The sequence below is a fragment of the Trichosurus vulpecula genome, chromosome 8 (assembly GCF_011100635.1).
Source record: "Trichosurus vulpecula isolate mTriVul1 chromosome 8, mTriVul1.pri, whole genome shotgun sequence".
Taxonomy (NCBI): Eukaryota; Metazoa; Chordata; class Mammalia; order Diprotodontia; family Phalangeridae; genus Trichosurus; species Trichosurus vulpecula.
Genome location: NC_050580.1, coordinates 93,378,717 through 93,396,354, shown reverse-complemented (window position 1 = coordinate 93,396,354; position 17,638 = coordinate 93,378,717). Strand labels below are relative to the sequence as shown.

Genomic DNA, 17,638 nt, shown 5'->3' with positions numbered 1-17,638 from the left:
TCTGTTTAGCATTTTTATCAGTGACTTGGGTTAAAGTATAGATGGTATAAAGCTGGAAGGGATAGGTAGAGTGTTGGCCAATAGAATTGGGATCCAAAAATATTGACAGATTAGAATAAGGGGGCAAATATAACAAGATAAAGTTTAATAGAAATGAATGAGAAGTCCTACATTTGAATGGTTGTTGTTTTAAAGAATCACCTACTCAAGTATAGAACGGTGGAGGCGTTCCTAGATGAGAGTAGAGAAAAGATGGAGTTGAGATTTGTTCTGTTTGACCTTAAAGAACACAACAGCTGGTAGAAGTTTCAGTGAGTCAGTCAGATTCTAGCTTGATGTAAGGAAAAAATTCCCTAGCAAATAGCACTTCCTCTGGAGGTAGTGAATTTCCCATCAGTGAAGATCTTCAAAGGAGAAGATGGATGACCACAACCCATTGCTATTATAGAGGGGGGGGCTCCCTTTTCAGGCAGAGATTGGATTATTAGACCTTCTCTAGGCCCCTTCCAACTCTGAAATTATACCATTCGAATGGTATAAACAATTCAAATGAAGAGTTTGAAGAGATGAGAAATAGGAATATGGGTGATAAGTTGATGTCTTTTAAGAATCACTCTGATATTTTTCCATTCTTTTGGAATTTCCTCCTACTTTACATACCTTGAAAATTGATCCTTGAGTGCCTTGAAAATTGTGTCCGTCTGTCCTCCCACTCCCCCTCCATCCCAGTTTCTCTTCTATGTGTTTTTTCTGGTCTAATTACTTTTCCTTACTTAATCTTCTTGCTTGTTATTGTCATTTACTTAGTACAGAAGGAGATAGCTCCATCATTACTGAAGAGGGAAAGAGATTACTGTAAAGACACTGGTAGATCTGTTCCATTGCATGCCTATTTGTTACACCTCCATTGCCATGTATAAATGTACTCAGGATACTCTAGTTCACTCTATTCTCAAAAAGCTTGTTTGATATTTTGTGATCTTTGCTGTTATTATGATTTTATTCTGATAATGTTCCATCATATACTTCTTTAATGCTTTGTGAATATGTTTATACTCTAAAGTTTGCCTTTGGCGACTGTATCTTTTCTTGGCAAGAAGATTAAGCATTCGCTGTTAGTAGAAGTTTCTGGAGTCCTCATTTTGAGGTCTGTTTTTCACTGCTTAGCCTCTCTAAGAAATGGTGATAGTATAGTAAATTTTTTTACTTTTGTCTCTTTGATTTTTCAGTGCAATGACCTTATTTGGACAGGTCTCATTTGAGCTGCTATGTTGCATACATTATCTTTTCATCTTCTTTCTTTTTGCTTTGACCTTTGTTCTGACTAATTAGTGATGTCACTGCACAAATAAAGTAGATTCCAAAATGACTGCTATGTCTGTAACTAGTCATTTCCTGTCTGTTAAGATATACACAATTTTATTTTTTATGTTCTCTTTTAAGTCTTCTTACACCGCATTTAGTGTCTTCTGATTCTCGTCATGAAATAAGTATTCATGATGGACCGGTGTCATCATGTCCGTCAGTATCATCTATAAACCCCTGGACTCTACGATTTCATGATGTTTAACAGTGTTTTCCAAGTTTTTATCACCCCCTGTGCCCAATTTCACAAAGAATTCGTGGATCATCAAATTATATTTTGACTTAAATTTCAAAACTTTGTTAGGTTCTTCATATAAGTTTTCTACTTTTTCATTCTTTGAAAAGGTTTTGAAGAATAAACTTTAGTAACATTCAAGCTTAAGTACTTTGGCCACATAATGAGAAGATGACTCATTGGAAAGAAAGCTAATGTTGGGAAGGATTGAAGGCAAAAGGAGAAGGGGATGGCAGAGGATGAGATGGATAGATAGTGTCATGGAAGCAATGAACGTGAGCTTAGACAGACCTCAGGAGGTAGTGGAGGACAGAAGGGCCTGGCACGCTGTAGTCCATGGTGTCACAAAGAGCCATACACCAGTAGAGGTCTGAACAACAATAACAGCGTTCTTCACAGTCTCTTTGTTTAAATTTATCATGAGCACCACTGGATAAGATGCCCTGGAAAATGTTGTTTCTTGTTCTTCAGAGCATACAATTAAATTAAATCTGCAAACTCCTTTATTTACTTCTCTGAGGAGAAGCTGTGAGCTGTCCTTTGATTAAGTGGCTCAGCTTCTTTTTATCTACTGGTTTCATTTGCAGAGAGGATATTGGTATGGTTCTTTCTTCCAGCGGTGTGTCAGCTTGTCGGTTGTGGGACAAAGACCATATTCAGAGAATACCAATGAGTAAATTAATATTTGTAGCTGATTTAAAAACCCGTATGATCCTATGAGCCTTTTTTCCCTCTTCTGTTTTTCTACTGCTGTTGGCATTTATTAAGCATTGACTGTATATTAAACACTGGAATGCTGACTGTATATTAAACAAGGAAGAAGGAGGAGAAGAGGTACACACAGGAGGGGGGTCCATCATACGTTTTATCTGCTTACTGAGTTGTTGCAGCTGGTGATAGGCATTTCCCTACTTATCCAGGCTGGTCCTCGGATTCAGCATGTGTACAGTCTGTCACTGGATCCATACTTAATGTCTTCCTAGCTTGGGAAAAATTCTAGAATGTTTATTCCAGTAGCACAGTCTTTGTCATCTCAGGGTCACCCCATCACAGAAGGAAGCTTACGAAATTTTATAGGGGCAGCGTACAATATTGCTCATCATTTTTCCTGACTTTCATTGTTCCCAACTACATTAGGAGTTAGTCATTGTTAGCACTTCTATAACGTTCCAAAGTCTGCAAAGTGCTTTACAAAAACTATCTCATTTGATCCCAACAACTACCCTAGGAAATAAGTGCTATTATCCTCACTTTATAGATGAAGAAATTGAGCCTGAGAGAGGTTAAGTGACTTGCCCAGGGTCAGCCAGCTAGTAAGTGTCTAAAGTGGGATTTGAACTCAAGTCTTCATGACTCCAAGTCCACCCTGGTGTTGCCTAGCTTCCCGAGGACAAGGAAGTCATGTCATAGGTGGTTACATTCCACATAATGTCTAACAGTGTTATGTATATAGTATGTGCTCAATAAGGATTTATTGTTTGATTTGTTAGTTTTATTTTTTTTTGAAGGGGGGACGGCAAGGCAATTGGGGTTAAGTGCCTTGCCCAGGGTCACACAGCTAGTGTGTCAAGTGTCTGAGGCTAGATTTGAACTCAGGTCCTCCTGACTCCAGGGCCGGTGTACTCCTTACTGCGCCACCTAGCTGCCCCTATTAGTTTTATTAATTCATGTAAGTCATTGTCCTAAAATCATAATGTGTTGACAGTGGCCATTCTGGCCTTATCTTGCTTCTTCTAATTAGGCCTACATAGAGATTTTTTGGAGGTACTCAACAGTACCTCTTCGGCTTGCTCTAACCTCTTAGAGTACTTAATTAGTCTCAAAGAGTAAGAGAGACAATGTCCAGAGGTTTACTATAAGTGAGTTTACAAAGTGTTCCTGGTCAGGCTCTATCCCAGGATACTGGGAAACAATTATTCCAGATTGAAATAATAAACAGTAACAACACTTCAGTCATCAAATATGCAATTTAACAACCAAACAAAATGCTTAAAAGCCAAACATTTGTCTGGAAGCTGTGACCTCTTTGAGGCATGTTTTATTTTGTTTGTTATTAAAATGTGAAGCCACCCTTGAGCTAACTTGAATCATAAAGGAACTGAGTTTGTTTTACCCAGAGAAGGCCCTGGGAAGCTTGTAATGGGCTGGCATATGAGTGGGGGGTGTGTGCAAATTCCCAACAGGCTGAAATTGCTTTGGGTTGTAATTATACCCACCCTCTTCCGCCTTCCCAGGGAAGTTCACATTGGGATCTAGCTAGAGGAAAGAGGATAGGGTACAGCGTCAGGAAGCCTGGTGTTTATTTGCCTCTATCACTCCCTAGCTGTGTGACTATGGGAAAGTCATTTCTACTCTCTGGGCCCTCATCTTCTCATCTCAAAATGAGATGTTTGGAATAGACAATCGCTAGAAACCCCTTCCTACTCTCATATTCTATGACATGCTGAAGATGGGGTTGGGGCCAACTAGGAGCTAGAGAATTGACTTAGAGCCTCTCTCACCTCTCTTAGATCTTTGAGGAAGAGTAATTTATAACACTGCCCCCCCCCAAATATTTTTTTACTTGCAAACTAAAAGTTCCAGAAGAAAGGGATTTGCAGAAGTGTAATTAATGTATGTTGGATTGTGCATGTATGTAGTAGGAGGGAAGGGAAAGGGAGTAAAGGTTAAAGGTTGATTGGGAACGGGGAAGGTGATAAAGACTTAATAGCCAAGTAGTTTTCCTAGTGTGTTAGGCAATCCAAAAGCATTTATTAAGGGCCTACTATATGCTAGGCACCATACTACATTCTGAGAATACAAAGAAAAAAATGAAAGAATTCTGGTCTTCAAAGAGCTTCCATTATGGCAGGGGAGCCAGTACAAATTCCTGAAGCTCAGCATTCTAGGAGGGTGCCTAGGACCCAACTAAATCACATAAATATTTTGTCCTTTTTATCCGTTGTAAAGTCAATGAGTTTCAAAGAAAATAATGATATACAAAATTAATATGCTAAGCTTTAATCAGATAATTACTAATTATATTTTAAGAACAAAATATAATTATATTTTAATATAATTCTTAATTATGTACATATATATTTCATATTCATTGCACACCATTCTGAATTAATGATTTGTTAATTTGTACCAAGAACTGAGCATTTCCAAGGACTGACTCCATATAAACATAAAGTTCTGCACTTTGACAGTAGAGCAGAGAAAGCGCCTCTTAATATATGCAGATGCAGCTTTCCTGAACTGATTTGTTTTTTGTTTTTTAAAATGTAGCTTTCTATGAATAAGGTTGCAATTTAGGGTACATTTTTATTTTATTGTGATAAAGTAAATTTTTGGTTATTCTTTAATTACAAAAGGTTAAATGGCCTAGGCATATATTTCTACAAAAAATACAATTTATCTTTTAATCTTTCTAAAATTTAAAATTCTCCTGAAAACAGAAAGCAGTTGCATTTGTAAGTAGGGTACTTTAAATATTTTGCATTAGACCAGTATTGTAAAAAATAGTTGTAACTTGCAAAATTACATTTTATGTGAATTATGATAATGTGTTGTATCCCTTTAATAAGTTTTTATATACTTAAATTTATATTTTCTTTTAAAATAAATATTTTTTTGCCCTTGCTGGTGGGTCCCTCACCCCACCTTTTTTTTTTTTTTTTGGCGTGGGACCTAGACTGGCGCCAAGCAGAGGAGTTTGTATTTTTATTTTAGCTGTAATAGGAAACCACTGAAGCTTCTTGAGTAGGGGAAGTGACATCTTCAGACTTGAATACTTAGCAGTTGGACAATTGTTGGAAGGCTAGAAAGGGGAGAGCCTAGAAGCAGGAAGATCAATGAAATGGTAGTAGTCCATGCTAGAGGTGATTATGGCTTTAATTAGAGTGGTTGTTTTGTGAGTGGAAAAAAGGGAGTGAATGCAAAAGATGTGGAGTAGAATAGAGGGATTTGGCTTCTGATTTTCATATGGGGGGTGGAGGGGTAAGGAAGGGACTGTGAGAGAGCTGCTAGGTGGTGCCATAGTGCACAGAGCTCTAGGCCTGAAGGTAGGAAGACTCATCTTCCTGAGTTTAAATCCGACCTCAGACACTTACTAGCTGTGTGACCTTGGGTGAGTCAGACAATCCTGTTTGCCTTAATTTCCTCATCTGTAAAATGAGCCGGAGAAGGAAATGGCAAACCACTCCAGTATCTTTGCCAAGAAAACCCTAAATGGAGTCACAAAGAGTCAGACATGATTGAAAATCACTGAACAACAAACAACAAGAACCAAAATTAGACACTAGAGATTATCTGAATTCTCCTGTCTTTTAGCACTGTTTTCATTTATTTGCCTTAGTCATTTCTGCCACAGCAGTCAGGTGCCTACTATATTGATTACTGTGAATAGGATTCTGTTCACTTCAGGAAACATTTATTAAGCAAATACTCTGTTTAATTTAGCGTAATTGCCAAATGAAATGATAGATAACAAGTACACTAGGAATTCAGATCAGAGAGATATCATTTCCAGTTGAAGGTGATCCAGAAAAGCTTCAAGGAGGAGGTGGCAATTGGAGTAGGCCTTTAGGATGGCTAAGATTTGGAGAGGTGTTGAGTAGAGAGTGTTTTAGGTGAGGGGAATGGTGTGAACAAGTGCATGGAGGTAGAGAAATGCAAAATATTTTTAAGAGACAATAAGTAGACAAGTTAGACTCAAGCAAAGACTTCATGAATGGGGGAATAGTGGGAAATATGAATCAGAAGTAAATTGGGGTTAGATTGGGATGCGTGGGATGTTCCAGGAGGGCTAGCACCTCCAATGTGAGGGCTTCTCATCCAGCTTCAGTATCCACCTTTTACCCAACTCTCACCTGGCTCCAAGAAGCTGTAATATACATGGTAGCCACACCCCAGTAAACCATCACAGCAGATGGGCTAAGTCAGGTCAAGGGTAACCAACAGGCCTCGGACCCATTGGTGAATTAGGGGGATGTCTACCCCAAGCATTTGAAGACTTCCCCAGGTGGAATGGGAGGATGAGAACAATCTGTTCCAACAGCCGTGAAGGCGGCCGAAGCATGTGCTGTGGAGCTCTTAGAGTTTGGTCAGACATCAAAGACACAATCTGGGATGCATCGACACTACATCCCAGGCCATCACCAATTGTCTTGACTTTTGTCCTGCCCCTGGATGGCTCTGGAAGAGAGAGCAAGGCTGACAACTTTGTGCAACTCTTCCAGCTCTTCCTCACTCACATCCGGTTTATGCACAAGTCAAGATATCATCCCCATGATGTCATTGGTCCTCTTTGAAAATGAAGGCAAACAACAACCAGGATTAGATTGTGGAAGGCCTTGAATGATAAACTTATCCCATAGACATTAGGGTGCCGTTGAAGTTCTTTGAATAAGACAGTGAGGTGGCTAGTGGTAGGCGTTAGAAACAGTAGGCAGTGTAGGCAGGAAGATTTGTAAGGGGACAAAAGACTGGAGGCAGGGGTACCAGTCAGGAAGTTATTGAAATGTCCTAGGCATGAAATAATAAGGCTCTAAATTAGGGGGGTGGTAGCAGAAATAGAAAGGAAGGGATAGGTGAAAGAAAAATTGGGATGAAAGAATCCATGGCTTATGGCTACTAGACAAGGGGGATCATTTGCCTGAGCATTCACAACTAGGATTAGCATCTTTTCCTTACCTCTACAGAGGTAATAAGGGCCAACCTGAAAGTCCTAAAATTCTGGTTTCATGTCCTCCTCCTGATGTGTGTGACCCTGGAAAAGTCACGCAATCTCTTAGTGCCCAGATAATTCTTTAAATCCATAAGTGGCAGGCGATCTGCATTTGTAGAAGGAGTTCCCTAGATTGATGAAATCACAGATTTAGCTAAAAAAAAAAAAGTAACCATCATCATTATAGTGTTTTAAAGTTTGTAGAGCATTTTATAAATATTGTCTCATTTATTATCTTATATTTATATTTAGTTTCTTATTTTATTTAGTATCTCACAATCCATTAGATTGTGAGTTCCTTGAGGGCAGGGACTATCTTTTACCTCTTTTTGTATCCCCAGCACTTAGCTCAGTACCTGACACATGGTAGGTGCTTAATAAATGTTTGTTGACTGATTTTATCATCACAACAATCCTGAGAGATAGGTGTTATTACTATCTTCATTTTATAGATGCTACTACTTGCATCACTTACCTCACGGGACTGTTGTAAGGAGGATACCTTGGAACTGGAAATTGCTAGATGAATTTGAGCTATTAATTATAAGGGTCTGCAGATTGGAAAGCACTTGCGGCCAGACAGTGCTTTGGTTTTGTCTTTGTTTCCTCAGTGCCCAGCACAGTTCTGGCATGTAATAGAATGGTGCTTAATAAATGCTTATTGTGTGTGACCCCAAGCAAGTTACTTAACCCCTCTAGGTCTGAGATGCCTCATCTGTAAAATGAGATTAGATGAGATAGCTTCTAAGTTTCTTTTAGGCTCTAAATCTATGATTCCTTTATCTTATGAAGAAAATATATTAGTCCTATAAATAAATAAAAAATGAATGAATGAATGAATGAATAAATAAGCAAACAAATAAGGCATGAATGAGGTAAACATGAAATTTTTCACCATTTCCCTGAGTATTAGTATCTTGAAGTTTGACATGGAAATTTTGGGACAAATAAGAGGAAGGCCTACTGTGTCCTCTCAGTAAATATCAAATATATAAATCTCATCAATGATGCTCATGAAGCATTTAGACAAATTTATGTAGGACTTCAAGAATCAATTACTTCATTAATATTCAACAAATCTGTCATCTCAGTGATGACATAGGAAATCATAGGATCATAAATTTCTGTTTCTTTCTGGGTATTTTTTCTACGTACCTTCCCTTCCTCTGGCATTCTTGTCTACACTATCCTATCAATAGTCTGGTGATAGATTTAGAGGTGAAAGGGACTGAAGAGACCATCAAGTCTAATGCCCCTTCCCCTATTTTAACCGTGAAGAAACTGAGAAACAAGAGGTAAGTGATTTCCTTAGGGTCATGCAGTTACTAAGTGTTTGAAGCAAAATTTGGACTTAAGTCCTTCTGACACGAAGGCAAGGGCCCAATCCACCTTACCACACGCTTTTCTACAATCTGCTGAATACACTTAGGGCCTTTCTCTAGGTCTTTTAATATTCTGCGAATTCTACTGCAGCGGTCAGGCTACCCATTGGTTTTCTTGATACGTGACTAACCCAAGGCCTTTTTCTCACTCTACCACTCCTGGGTGATATCTTTCACACAACTTCTTGCATACAAATCATCATTGATAATATGTGTCTTATACCCACCGGAGTACTAGAGCAAGCACAAACCGGCTTGAGAGAGGTCATTGTTAAATTTTCAGTATGAGCTGAAAATTTGTCTCTTTTGGAAATGGAAACGAAATGCTACAAATCAGGGCTTGATGGATTATTTGTGGATTATCTAGACTTAAGAAAGATGGAAAAATGTTAATAATGTATATTAAAATTAAAAGTGTATCGTGTATATTTCCCTCCTCACCCCGCCCCTACCCCAAGAGAGCCAGTTGTTAAACTGTTACCAGCACACTGCTATGGTACCCACCATGCTTCACTCCATTGCCCTTTGGGTTACCTGCTATTTTGATTTTTAGGAGAGAAAATGTTCCTTCATTTGTAGCCGTATAGCAAGCAGCCTTGAGAGAATATTAGTAAAAAGATGTCCTTCAATGTCAAGGAAGAGCTTGGGATGGTTGCCAGTGCTGCACCGTTTCCCACCTGTAGCCTGGGCCATGCTCTTCCTCCTGTTCTGAGGCCAATTCGTCATCTCTCTGTAATCAGTGATGCTCGTGAAGCCTGTCCAAGAAATGGACTAACACAGTGGACTAATGGACTAGCTCAGTACACTGCTCACTCATCTCTATAGCACAGTCTAGTCAGGACAATAGGCATTCTTAATCCCGTTGATTTTTTCCAATGCACAACACTTATAATAGGTTAACAGAAATTCCAGATGCTTAGGGAATCATGGCAACAGCCATCTTTTTGATTCAGACTTACTGATTTCGTCTGCTTAGGGAAATGCCTTCTATAAATGCAGATTGACAACTGTCTTGCAACTTTGCACCTTAGAGATGTCTCACTGAGAGAATGACTTGTGCTGGGTCACACAGTAAGAATGGGTCCGAAGCAGGACTTAAGTCTAGATCTTCCTGAGTCCAAGGCCGGCTCTTTATCTGCTATGCCATGCCTCCTCTCAAGTATAGCCTTGTCTCCCTGATAACTAGAATTTGGGAAGATTAGAAGGTGGATGAGCATTTGCTGATCAAGTCTGGCATTTATGGATCATTATTAAAAAATTCTCCCTTTCTCTTATCCTCCGATGATGCATCTAATGTTTTCAGCGTATGAGGGAAGGTCAAATGATAAGATTTCTCCTTGAGTCGGTTTCCGTATCTGGCCTATAGCAGAGTGGTTGTTTCTGCCTTTCTGGAGGCTGTGAGTAATAGCTCCCTCTCTCTTTTTTTTTTGTTTTTTGTTTTCTTTTGCAGGGGGTGGAGGAAAGCGTAAAGGCAAAAGCAAAAAGTGGAAGGAAATCTTGAAGTTCCCTCACATTAGCCAGTGTGAAGATCTCCGAGAGATGATAGGTAAGCTCTCTGCTGTGCAGGAGAAGAGGGAGCCGAAAGCTTCTATGGGAGGGAGAATGAGAAGGATCTGGGGCTAACAACCACTCACCCCGGCTGTGGGAGATAGAAGTTTCTGTGGCAGAAGCTGGTGAGGTTCTAGTAAACCCAGACCTTGCCTTTGTAGGAGGAGGGATTTCTAGTTATTGCTGTTGACAAAACAGTAGACTCCATAATTTGTGGCAGGATACCTGGGTTCTTACTTGAGTGGTGGAGGAGTGGTCCAGGATGAGACGGGTCACAGTCTCAGGTTTGGGGGAAAGAGCTTAAAATATTGCATTCATTCTTTTTTTAAAACCAGTTTTAGTATATAATATTTAATTACACGTTAAAACAAATTTTTAACATTTGTTTATTGCATTCATTCTTGTTGTGGATGGTGTTTTAATTGATGTGACCTCAATATGGAAGCAGAATAAATTCCTATTTATCTGGAATCCAAACAACCACGTGGTTCAATGACCATAACTGAGGGGGTTAATTCCTTAATATTACTGGTGTTTGAAGTTGAGGTATAGAATCTCTAGGCAGTTAGCCCGAGAGTGTAGCAGAAAGATCATTGGCCAGGAAGCCTTCTCCTCCTCCTGCTTTTCTTCCTCTCCATCTGCCTTCGATCTATAACCAGTGAGGACCTTCAAAGATCTGGAGAAAGATATCACAAGGTGAGAAGTAAAGATGATGGACTACAGATGGATAGCCTGAGTGCTTCGCTGATACTCTCTAATTTTAGGAGAAAGGGAGAAAGGCTGCTAACATGTTGAAGGAACCCCTCCCTGGGGAAAACTTATGAGAGGACGCGGAGAAGTCAATGCAGGCTAGGCAGGGCTGGGCATCACTGGAGGGACCATACAAATTGACAGGGTCACAGATTCATTTGGGTATTTGAGTGTCTGAGTATAAATGTCAGCTATTATCAGATTTTCCCCTGCTCTGAATATCCCCATTGTCCCAGGTTTTCCAAGGAGCAGAAAGCATCTTATCTCCCACAGCTCTGAGGTGAAAATGGTTCAACAGTGGTTATGTGAGAAACATTTGCTCTGAGTTTCTACCTTCCTTACAATACCCTCTCTCCTCCTGCTCCTCTTTCCCCTCTAGAACCCAGGTATTTGTGGGCCTCACGGCTTCTCGCTGGAGATCCCTTAGATTCTGGCTGTGGGCAAGTATGTGTGCAGCAGTTTAGGGCTCCCCTCGGGATCCATAAAGCAAGCCTTCCATTAGTCTGTGTGAATGTGTGAGAAATGTACATGACTCAGGGCAAGAACTCGAATTTTTCTGTTCCCCTCAGGGGGCATTGAAAAGAGTCTGTGTCTCAAGAAGTGCAGCCTGAAGAGAAGCCTGAGGAAAACAGGAAGGCTGAAATAAACTGAGGGGCTGCATCTTGTGTTGACACAATTATGAGTCAGTTCATACCTTTCAGTTCTCTCCATGTTTACAGTAGTCTCTGTGTTTGACTATCCATCGTCTGGTCCCAGTGAAAGGATTTCTTAATAAAAAATCACTTTTCAGAATAGATACAAAATCCAAACACTAATAGGCAACGGTGTGTGTGTGTGTGTGTGTGTGAGGGAGAGAGAGAGAGAGAGAGAGAGAGAGAGAGAGAGAGAGAGAGAGAGAGAGAGACAGACAGAGACAGAGAGAGAGAGAGAGGGTGTGTGTGTGAGAGAGAGAGGGAGGTAGAGAGGGACAGAGAGAGAGAGAGACAGACAGACAGATTGAGAGAGAGAGTGTGTGTGAGAGAGACAGACAGACAGATTGAAAGAGAGAGAGAGAGAGAGAGAGAGAGAGAGAGAGAGAGAGAGAGAGAGAGAGAGAGAGAGGGAGAGAGAGCCTAGCTTGGATATTGCTTAAGAAAGTGCTGTTTAGTGAGGAAGCTATCTGGCAGGTTGTGTGCCAAGAAGATGTCCTCTTTTTTTTGATTTTGGTCCAGAAAGTCCCTCTCCAAAGGCAGTGCTTTGACTCAATATATTGTGTGCAAGGTACCTGAGCTGGGGGAAGAGTAAAGCCCTAAGAGAAGATTGTATCCAGTGTCTTTAGGGGACAGGAGGGGCCTATCTGTCATCCTAAGAAATGGCATAGCGAAGCATGGAGAGAGCTCCCAGTGAGAACAGGTCACATTTTTTAGTGCTTCAAGGTTTACAAAACACTTTTTTTTTGCAACAATCCCATGGCATAGGGTATGCAAATATAATTTTCCCCATCTACCTTTCCAAGCTTATTATATATCATTCCCCTTCATGCACTTTATGGTCCATCCAGTTCCTCACAGAGAACACTCCATCTCCTGTCTCTGTGTATCCATGCCTAGAATGCACTCCCTTCTTATCTCCATTTCTTATACCTCGAATCTTTCAAGGTTTAGATCAAATTCCACCTCCTACATGAGACCTTTCCTGGTCCCTACTCCTGAACTTATTCTTCTAATTCAGTCGTTTATGCCTCAACATGATGAATAAATTGCATTTATTTTTTACATATAGTCAGTCCTCAATTTTCACCAGGGTATCAATCCTAGGAAATGATGCAAAAGTCAGAAACATGAAAGTTGATACATTGAGCCTATGGGAAATAGGGAGTTAGGTTCCTGTGACTACCAAAAACGGTGGTCTTTCACTAGAGATTGCTGAAAATACACTTTTCTGCATGTAGTTCTTTATAAATTCTGATAATATGTACTTTTCCTAACACAGTAACCATGAAATAATGTATAAATGCAGAACACAAAATTGGAAACATGTAAAACACTTTTTCTCACTAGAAATTCCCTAGGATTCTGTAACCTTTTGTGCTAACATCTCAACAACAACAAAAAACAACATTGATTTCAGAAAACATTCACTTTTTATAATGCATGAAATATACAGTAGCACAAATGCTGTACAGTGAATAAAATTAGAACTAAAACATTTTTTAACCTGAATCTTACCTTCCACTGTGTCAGATGGCAGTGTGAGGGCGTTGTTCCCTTATCCCACTCTTTTGAGGTCACTTTAGCACTTTCTGGAGTGGATTCACGAACACTTTTATGGATACTTTTCTCCTTTTTGTGGATGTAACAAATCGTTAACACCAAACTGGAGGCTGACGGCAGCTTCAGACATTCTAGCACAAAATTTATCTAACACCTTTATTTTCTCACTAAGCCAGCCACATCACTGACTTTGTACGCTTGGGCTGAGAGCCCAAAGGACTTGCACTGTGCTTTCGGGGCATATCTACAACACAAAATTGAGTTTTAAAGGCAAACGATGAAAATATGCAACGAACGCAAGGGGAACTCTTAAAAGCATTAAGGTGAACAAGACCAACCAAGTGCCCAGGAGGATACCAGCCGCTCTACAAGCTTGTGTGCATGTGCATCGCAGCTCTTCTTCTCTTCTCTACTGTGAATAGTTGGGAAAGTGCAGGGTTGTGAACGCGAAAGTGAAAATGAGGTTTCTAATAAAATCACATGAATGTTTGAAGTCGAGAAAGTTAAACTCCTCTGAATGTTGAAGATTGACTTAACTGGGTGCATGTTGTTACCCATAGCATAAGCTCCTTGAGAGCAGGGACTATTTCATTTCGTCTTTGTATCCATAATACTTGGCATTTTAGCCACTTTAAAACAAAAAGGAAACCAGGAAAACAGTTTCTACTATTTACACTTAATTTCTACGTGTATATATATCCATAACAGTTATTAGTGGTGCCTTCTGTATCTTCTGTTCTCTGTTCATCTTTGTATCTGTATAAACCTTTTTTCTTTTTATATAGTCATAGTTCAAAGTATGGTTATTCTAATTCTGTTTTCCTCACTTCATATTAGTTTTCCCATATTAATTTATGTTCCTCGTATTTATCATTATAATTTTAATTATTTTAATGGCTTTTTCTTATGGCATTACCCCAATATGCCATTGTTTGCCCGGTCTTGTACAACACATTGGTCATTAAAGTTGCTTCTAGTTCTTCTCAAATACAAATAATGCTTCTATATTTTTGAAGATTTTTGTTTTTTACTCTTCTGGATTATTCCCAATAATGGAATAAGTATCACCGTGTGTGTAAAGGGAGGAGAGGCACAGGGAATTCTCAAATAATCAGGATAGTTAAGACTCAATCTTAGCATGATAAAGTAATTTATTATGTTTTCATATACTTTACAGTTTTGCACAAGGCTTTCATATCCATTGGATCACTTGATCCCCACAATTCTGTGAAGCAGTCAGTCCAAGGATCATTATCCCTGTTTTACAGGTGAGGAAACTGAGGCTGAGAGAGATAAAGGAACTTTGTAGTAAGGGGAAGAGCTGGATCACAGACTCAGATCTCAATTCTAGGGCATTCTACTACAGTACTCTCTTTCCTTATAATCAATAGTTTCTGAAGTTCTGGTTTTGATGGTATGTACACGTGGAATGTAGCATCATGGGATTTAGAACTGGAAAAGGACCTTAAATATCACCTAGTAAAGCCCCTCATTTTACAGATAAGAAAACAGGCCTGTAGAAGTTTATTTGCCTAAGATCCTGCAGATGGTAAATAACAGGGCCAGGATTTGAATCTGTCTTCTGACTCCACATTAGGCTTTTTCAAGTACACTATGCTGCCTCATACCTGGAAGTTTCTGTCTCTGTCTCTCTCTGTCTGTCTGTGTGTGTCTCTCTCCCTCCCCCGCTCCCCAACAAGTCTATAATTTAGCCTTCTCAGGTATAAAATAAAAACACTTCCTATTTTAGTGGATACAGATGTGGCCTCAAAGCTAGGAAGATCCAGGTTCAAGCTTTGTTTCTGACACATATTGGATGTGTGACCCTGGGCATTAAGGCTCTAAGATTGTAAGTTAGAGAGAAGGTGCTGACCTACTGATTGGTAGAGGCCTTTCCTCTCCTAGAAGTTCCCTGAATGCCAGTAAAGTTACTGATCCAGTCTATCCCTATCCCTATTCCGTTTGACATCATGACCTATTACAAGAATGAATTAAGGATGCCCTCTATGAAGTGCTCAAGAGAAAAATAAAAGGCATATTGCTAATGCTTATTATTAATATTAGCATTTGAAAGATTTATTTAATTGTGGCATTGCAGGGGACCCTACATATAATTTGATTTTGGTCTCCCACCTCAGATGAGCCACCTGAGACCCAGAGAAGTCAAATCTTGTCACAAACGTTTCTAGGATCTTAGGATGTTAGAGTTGGAAGAGTGTTTAGAGGTCATCTAGTCCACTCCTGTCTTTTACAAGTGAAGAAACTGAGTCCCAAAGACATTAAGTGACTTGCCCAAGGTCACTTAGTGGCAAGGCTAGAGTTTGATCTCAGGTCCTCAATCTTGACTCCAAGTCTAGCCTCTCCACTGCCATCACAAGGTTTTTAAATGGCAGGGGGTGGGGGGCTAGAATCCAGGTCTCCTGATACTTAGTTCACATGTTCTTTCTGCCAAACTGCATTTCCTTCAATGTTTATTATTTGCCAACAAATGGTTTGGACAGGAAGACTTGCTCTACCTGTGTTTAAACCATGGAGAATGGCTTGGTATTTGAAGGAATAAGCATTTCAAATAGGAATGCAATGCATGCCATTTGTCCCCTTTCCAAGGCTACGATCTGTAACAATGAATGTTTTTATAGAGACTCTTTGCAAGTTACACATTACCCATTCTGTGAGCTTCTAGAATGAATAAGCTACTCAGCATCGCAGCACCCCCCGCACCCCCCCCACTCACACCTGCAAACTGAGGTGTACCACGGTGCAGAAAGCACTTTGTACAGTGCCTGGCACACAGTAAGAGCTTAATAAATGTTTCTTGCCTGTCTCATTGCCCCTCCTGCATTTTTGCTTTACCATAGGGATGGGCTGGCAGCATATTGGAGAAGGGGGAGGATTTTTCTAGGAATCCTGCCTGCCAGAGTCTAAAAAGAGATTACATTAATTGTTGATAAGTTAATTGCCCAAATGAGTTTTCTGAACACCCAAATTTTGAAGGTTGGAACGTCACTGTGATGATAAAATATTGTTGATGTCTTCAAATATTTTTCTCAATGACGCAGAAGGTTCTGTTGGTTAAAAGTGTGGAATTTTTATTTATTTTGCCCAGACCGATTGCGTACTTTATTCTTTCATTAAAAAGAAAAAAATTCAGCTTGGGTGAAAGAGTTGATTATTCTGCTGTTTGGCAGATTTTCTGTAGTAACTGTCCAAAAGCTATATAATAAATCAAGGTTTTTTTCCCAAAGATTGAAGTTTATGAGGAGGCTGGGCCACAGAATGTGGCTGCTGTTTGTTGGATTACACTGGTGTGTTTGCCCCTGTGCCCTCTGAGATGAGGGAAAGATTTAATTTGCATTGTAAGAAAGCTGATTTTCAAAAACCTTAACTCTTTAAGGAGAAGCAGCCTCTGGGCTGTGGGTAATGTTGAGATGAAAACTCTAGGACTTCCCTTTGATTCCACCATTAGGGTTGTTGACAGTGACTTTTAACTTTGCCTTGGTACCAGGGCTGCCCACACCTGTAGGGAGAGGAGATACACTCTGCGCGTTTGCCTAGAAGGTCCCACTGGCCCAAAGATAACTCCCTCATCACAGAGTCTAAGAATCATGGAGTCGGAATAGACTTTGGAAATTATCTGCTCTGACTTCTACCTGTTGCATGAGTCATCTCTGCCATGCTCCAGCAAGTATTCCTTCCCTCACCATTGGGGTGGGGGCCAGAAAAAGGCTTCCTACCTCATGAGGAAGTGGTCATCCTGTCACTGGACAGCTCTTGATGTTGGGAAGTTCTTCCTTATCTTGAAACAAAACTTGCTTTTCTGTCACTTTCCTGTAATTATCTTTGCCCATGAATGAATTGACCATTTAATGCATTGACTAAGTTTATTAAAACTCCACCATATGCAAAATCCTGGGGATACAGTAGGCACCAAAGGATGGTTCCTGCCCTCAGGGAAGCTAACATTCTACCGTAGGAACCCAGATAAATCAGTACAAAACAGAGACAAAGTAAATACAAAGTCATTTAGATTGGGGTTAAGTACTAATAACTGGAATGGATGGGAAAGACTTTGATAAATGATGGTGCATGAGTGTTGGAAGAAGCCAGAGACATTTCTAAGAAGGCAGAAGTGAAGAGGGAATTGTTTTCTAGCGTGTGGAATAGCCTGTACAAGGGCTTAAGAGCCTAGGTGGAACATCTTATGTGGGGAAATGGTACATTTGACAGTTGGTCTGGGATATATAAGGTAGGAGAAGAAATAATGTGAAATCAGTCAGGACAGAAGACTTGCAAATAGAAGTTCTCCCAGTTGTACAGTGGAAAGAAAGCTGGATTTGGAGGTAAAAAGTTTGAGTTCAAATGTGGCCTCTGACACTCTCTATGTAATGCTGGTCCT

The 17,638-nt window shown here is 40.0% G+C and overlaps 1 protein-coding gene across 2 annotated transcripts in view; it reads left to right on the top strand.

The window, feature by feature from the left end:
• Nucleotides 1-17,638, top strand: part of GRK5 (G protein-coupled receptor kinase 5) — a 309,158-nt gene that overhangs the window by 116,262 nt on the left and 175,258 nt on the right. For both annotated transcript variants that reach the window (XM_036734793.1, XM_036734792.1), the window contains exon 2: nucleotides 10,143-10,238. In XM_036734793.1, coding sequence (XP_036590688.1) covers nucleotides 10,143-10,238 — 96 coding nt within the window. The remainder of the gene's footprint in view (nucleotides 1-10,142; nucleotides 10,239-17,638) is intronic.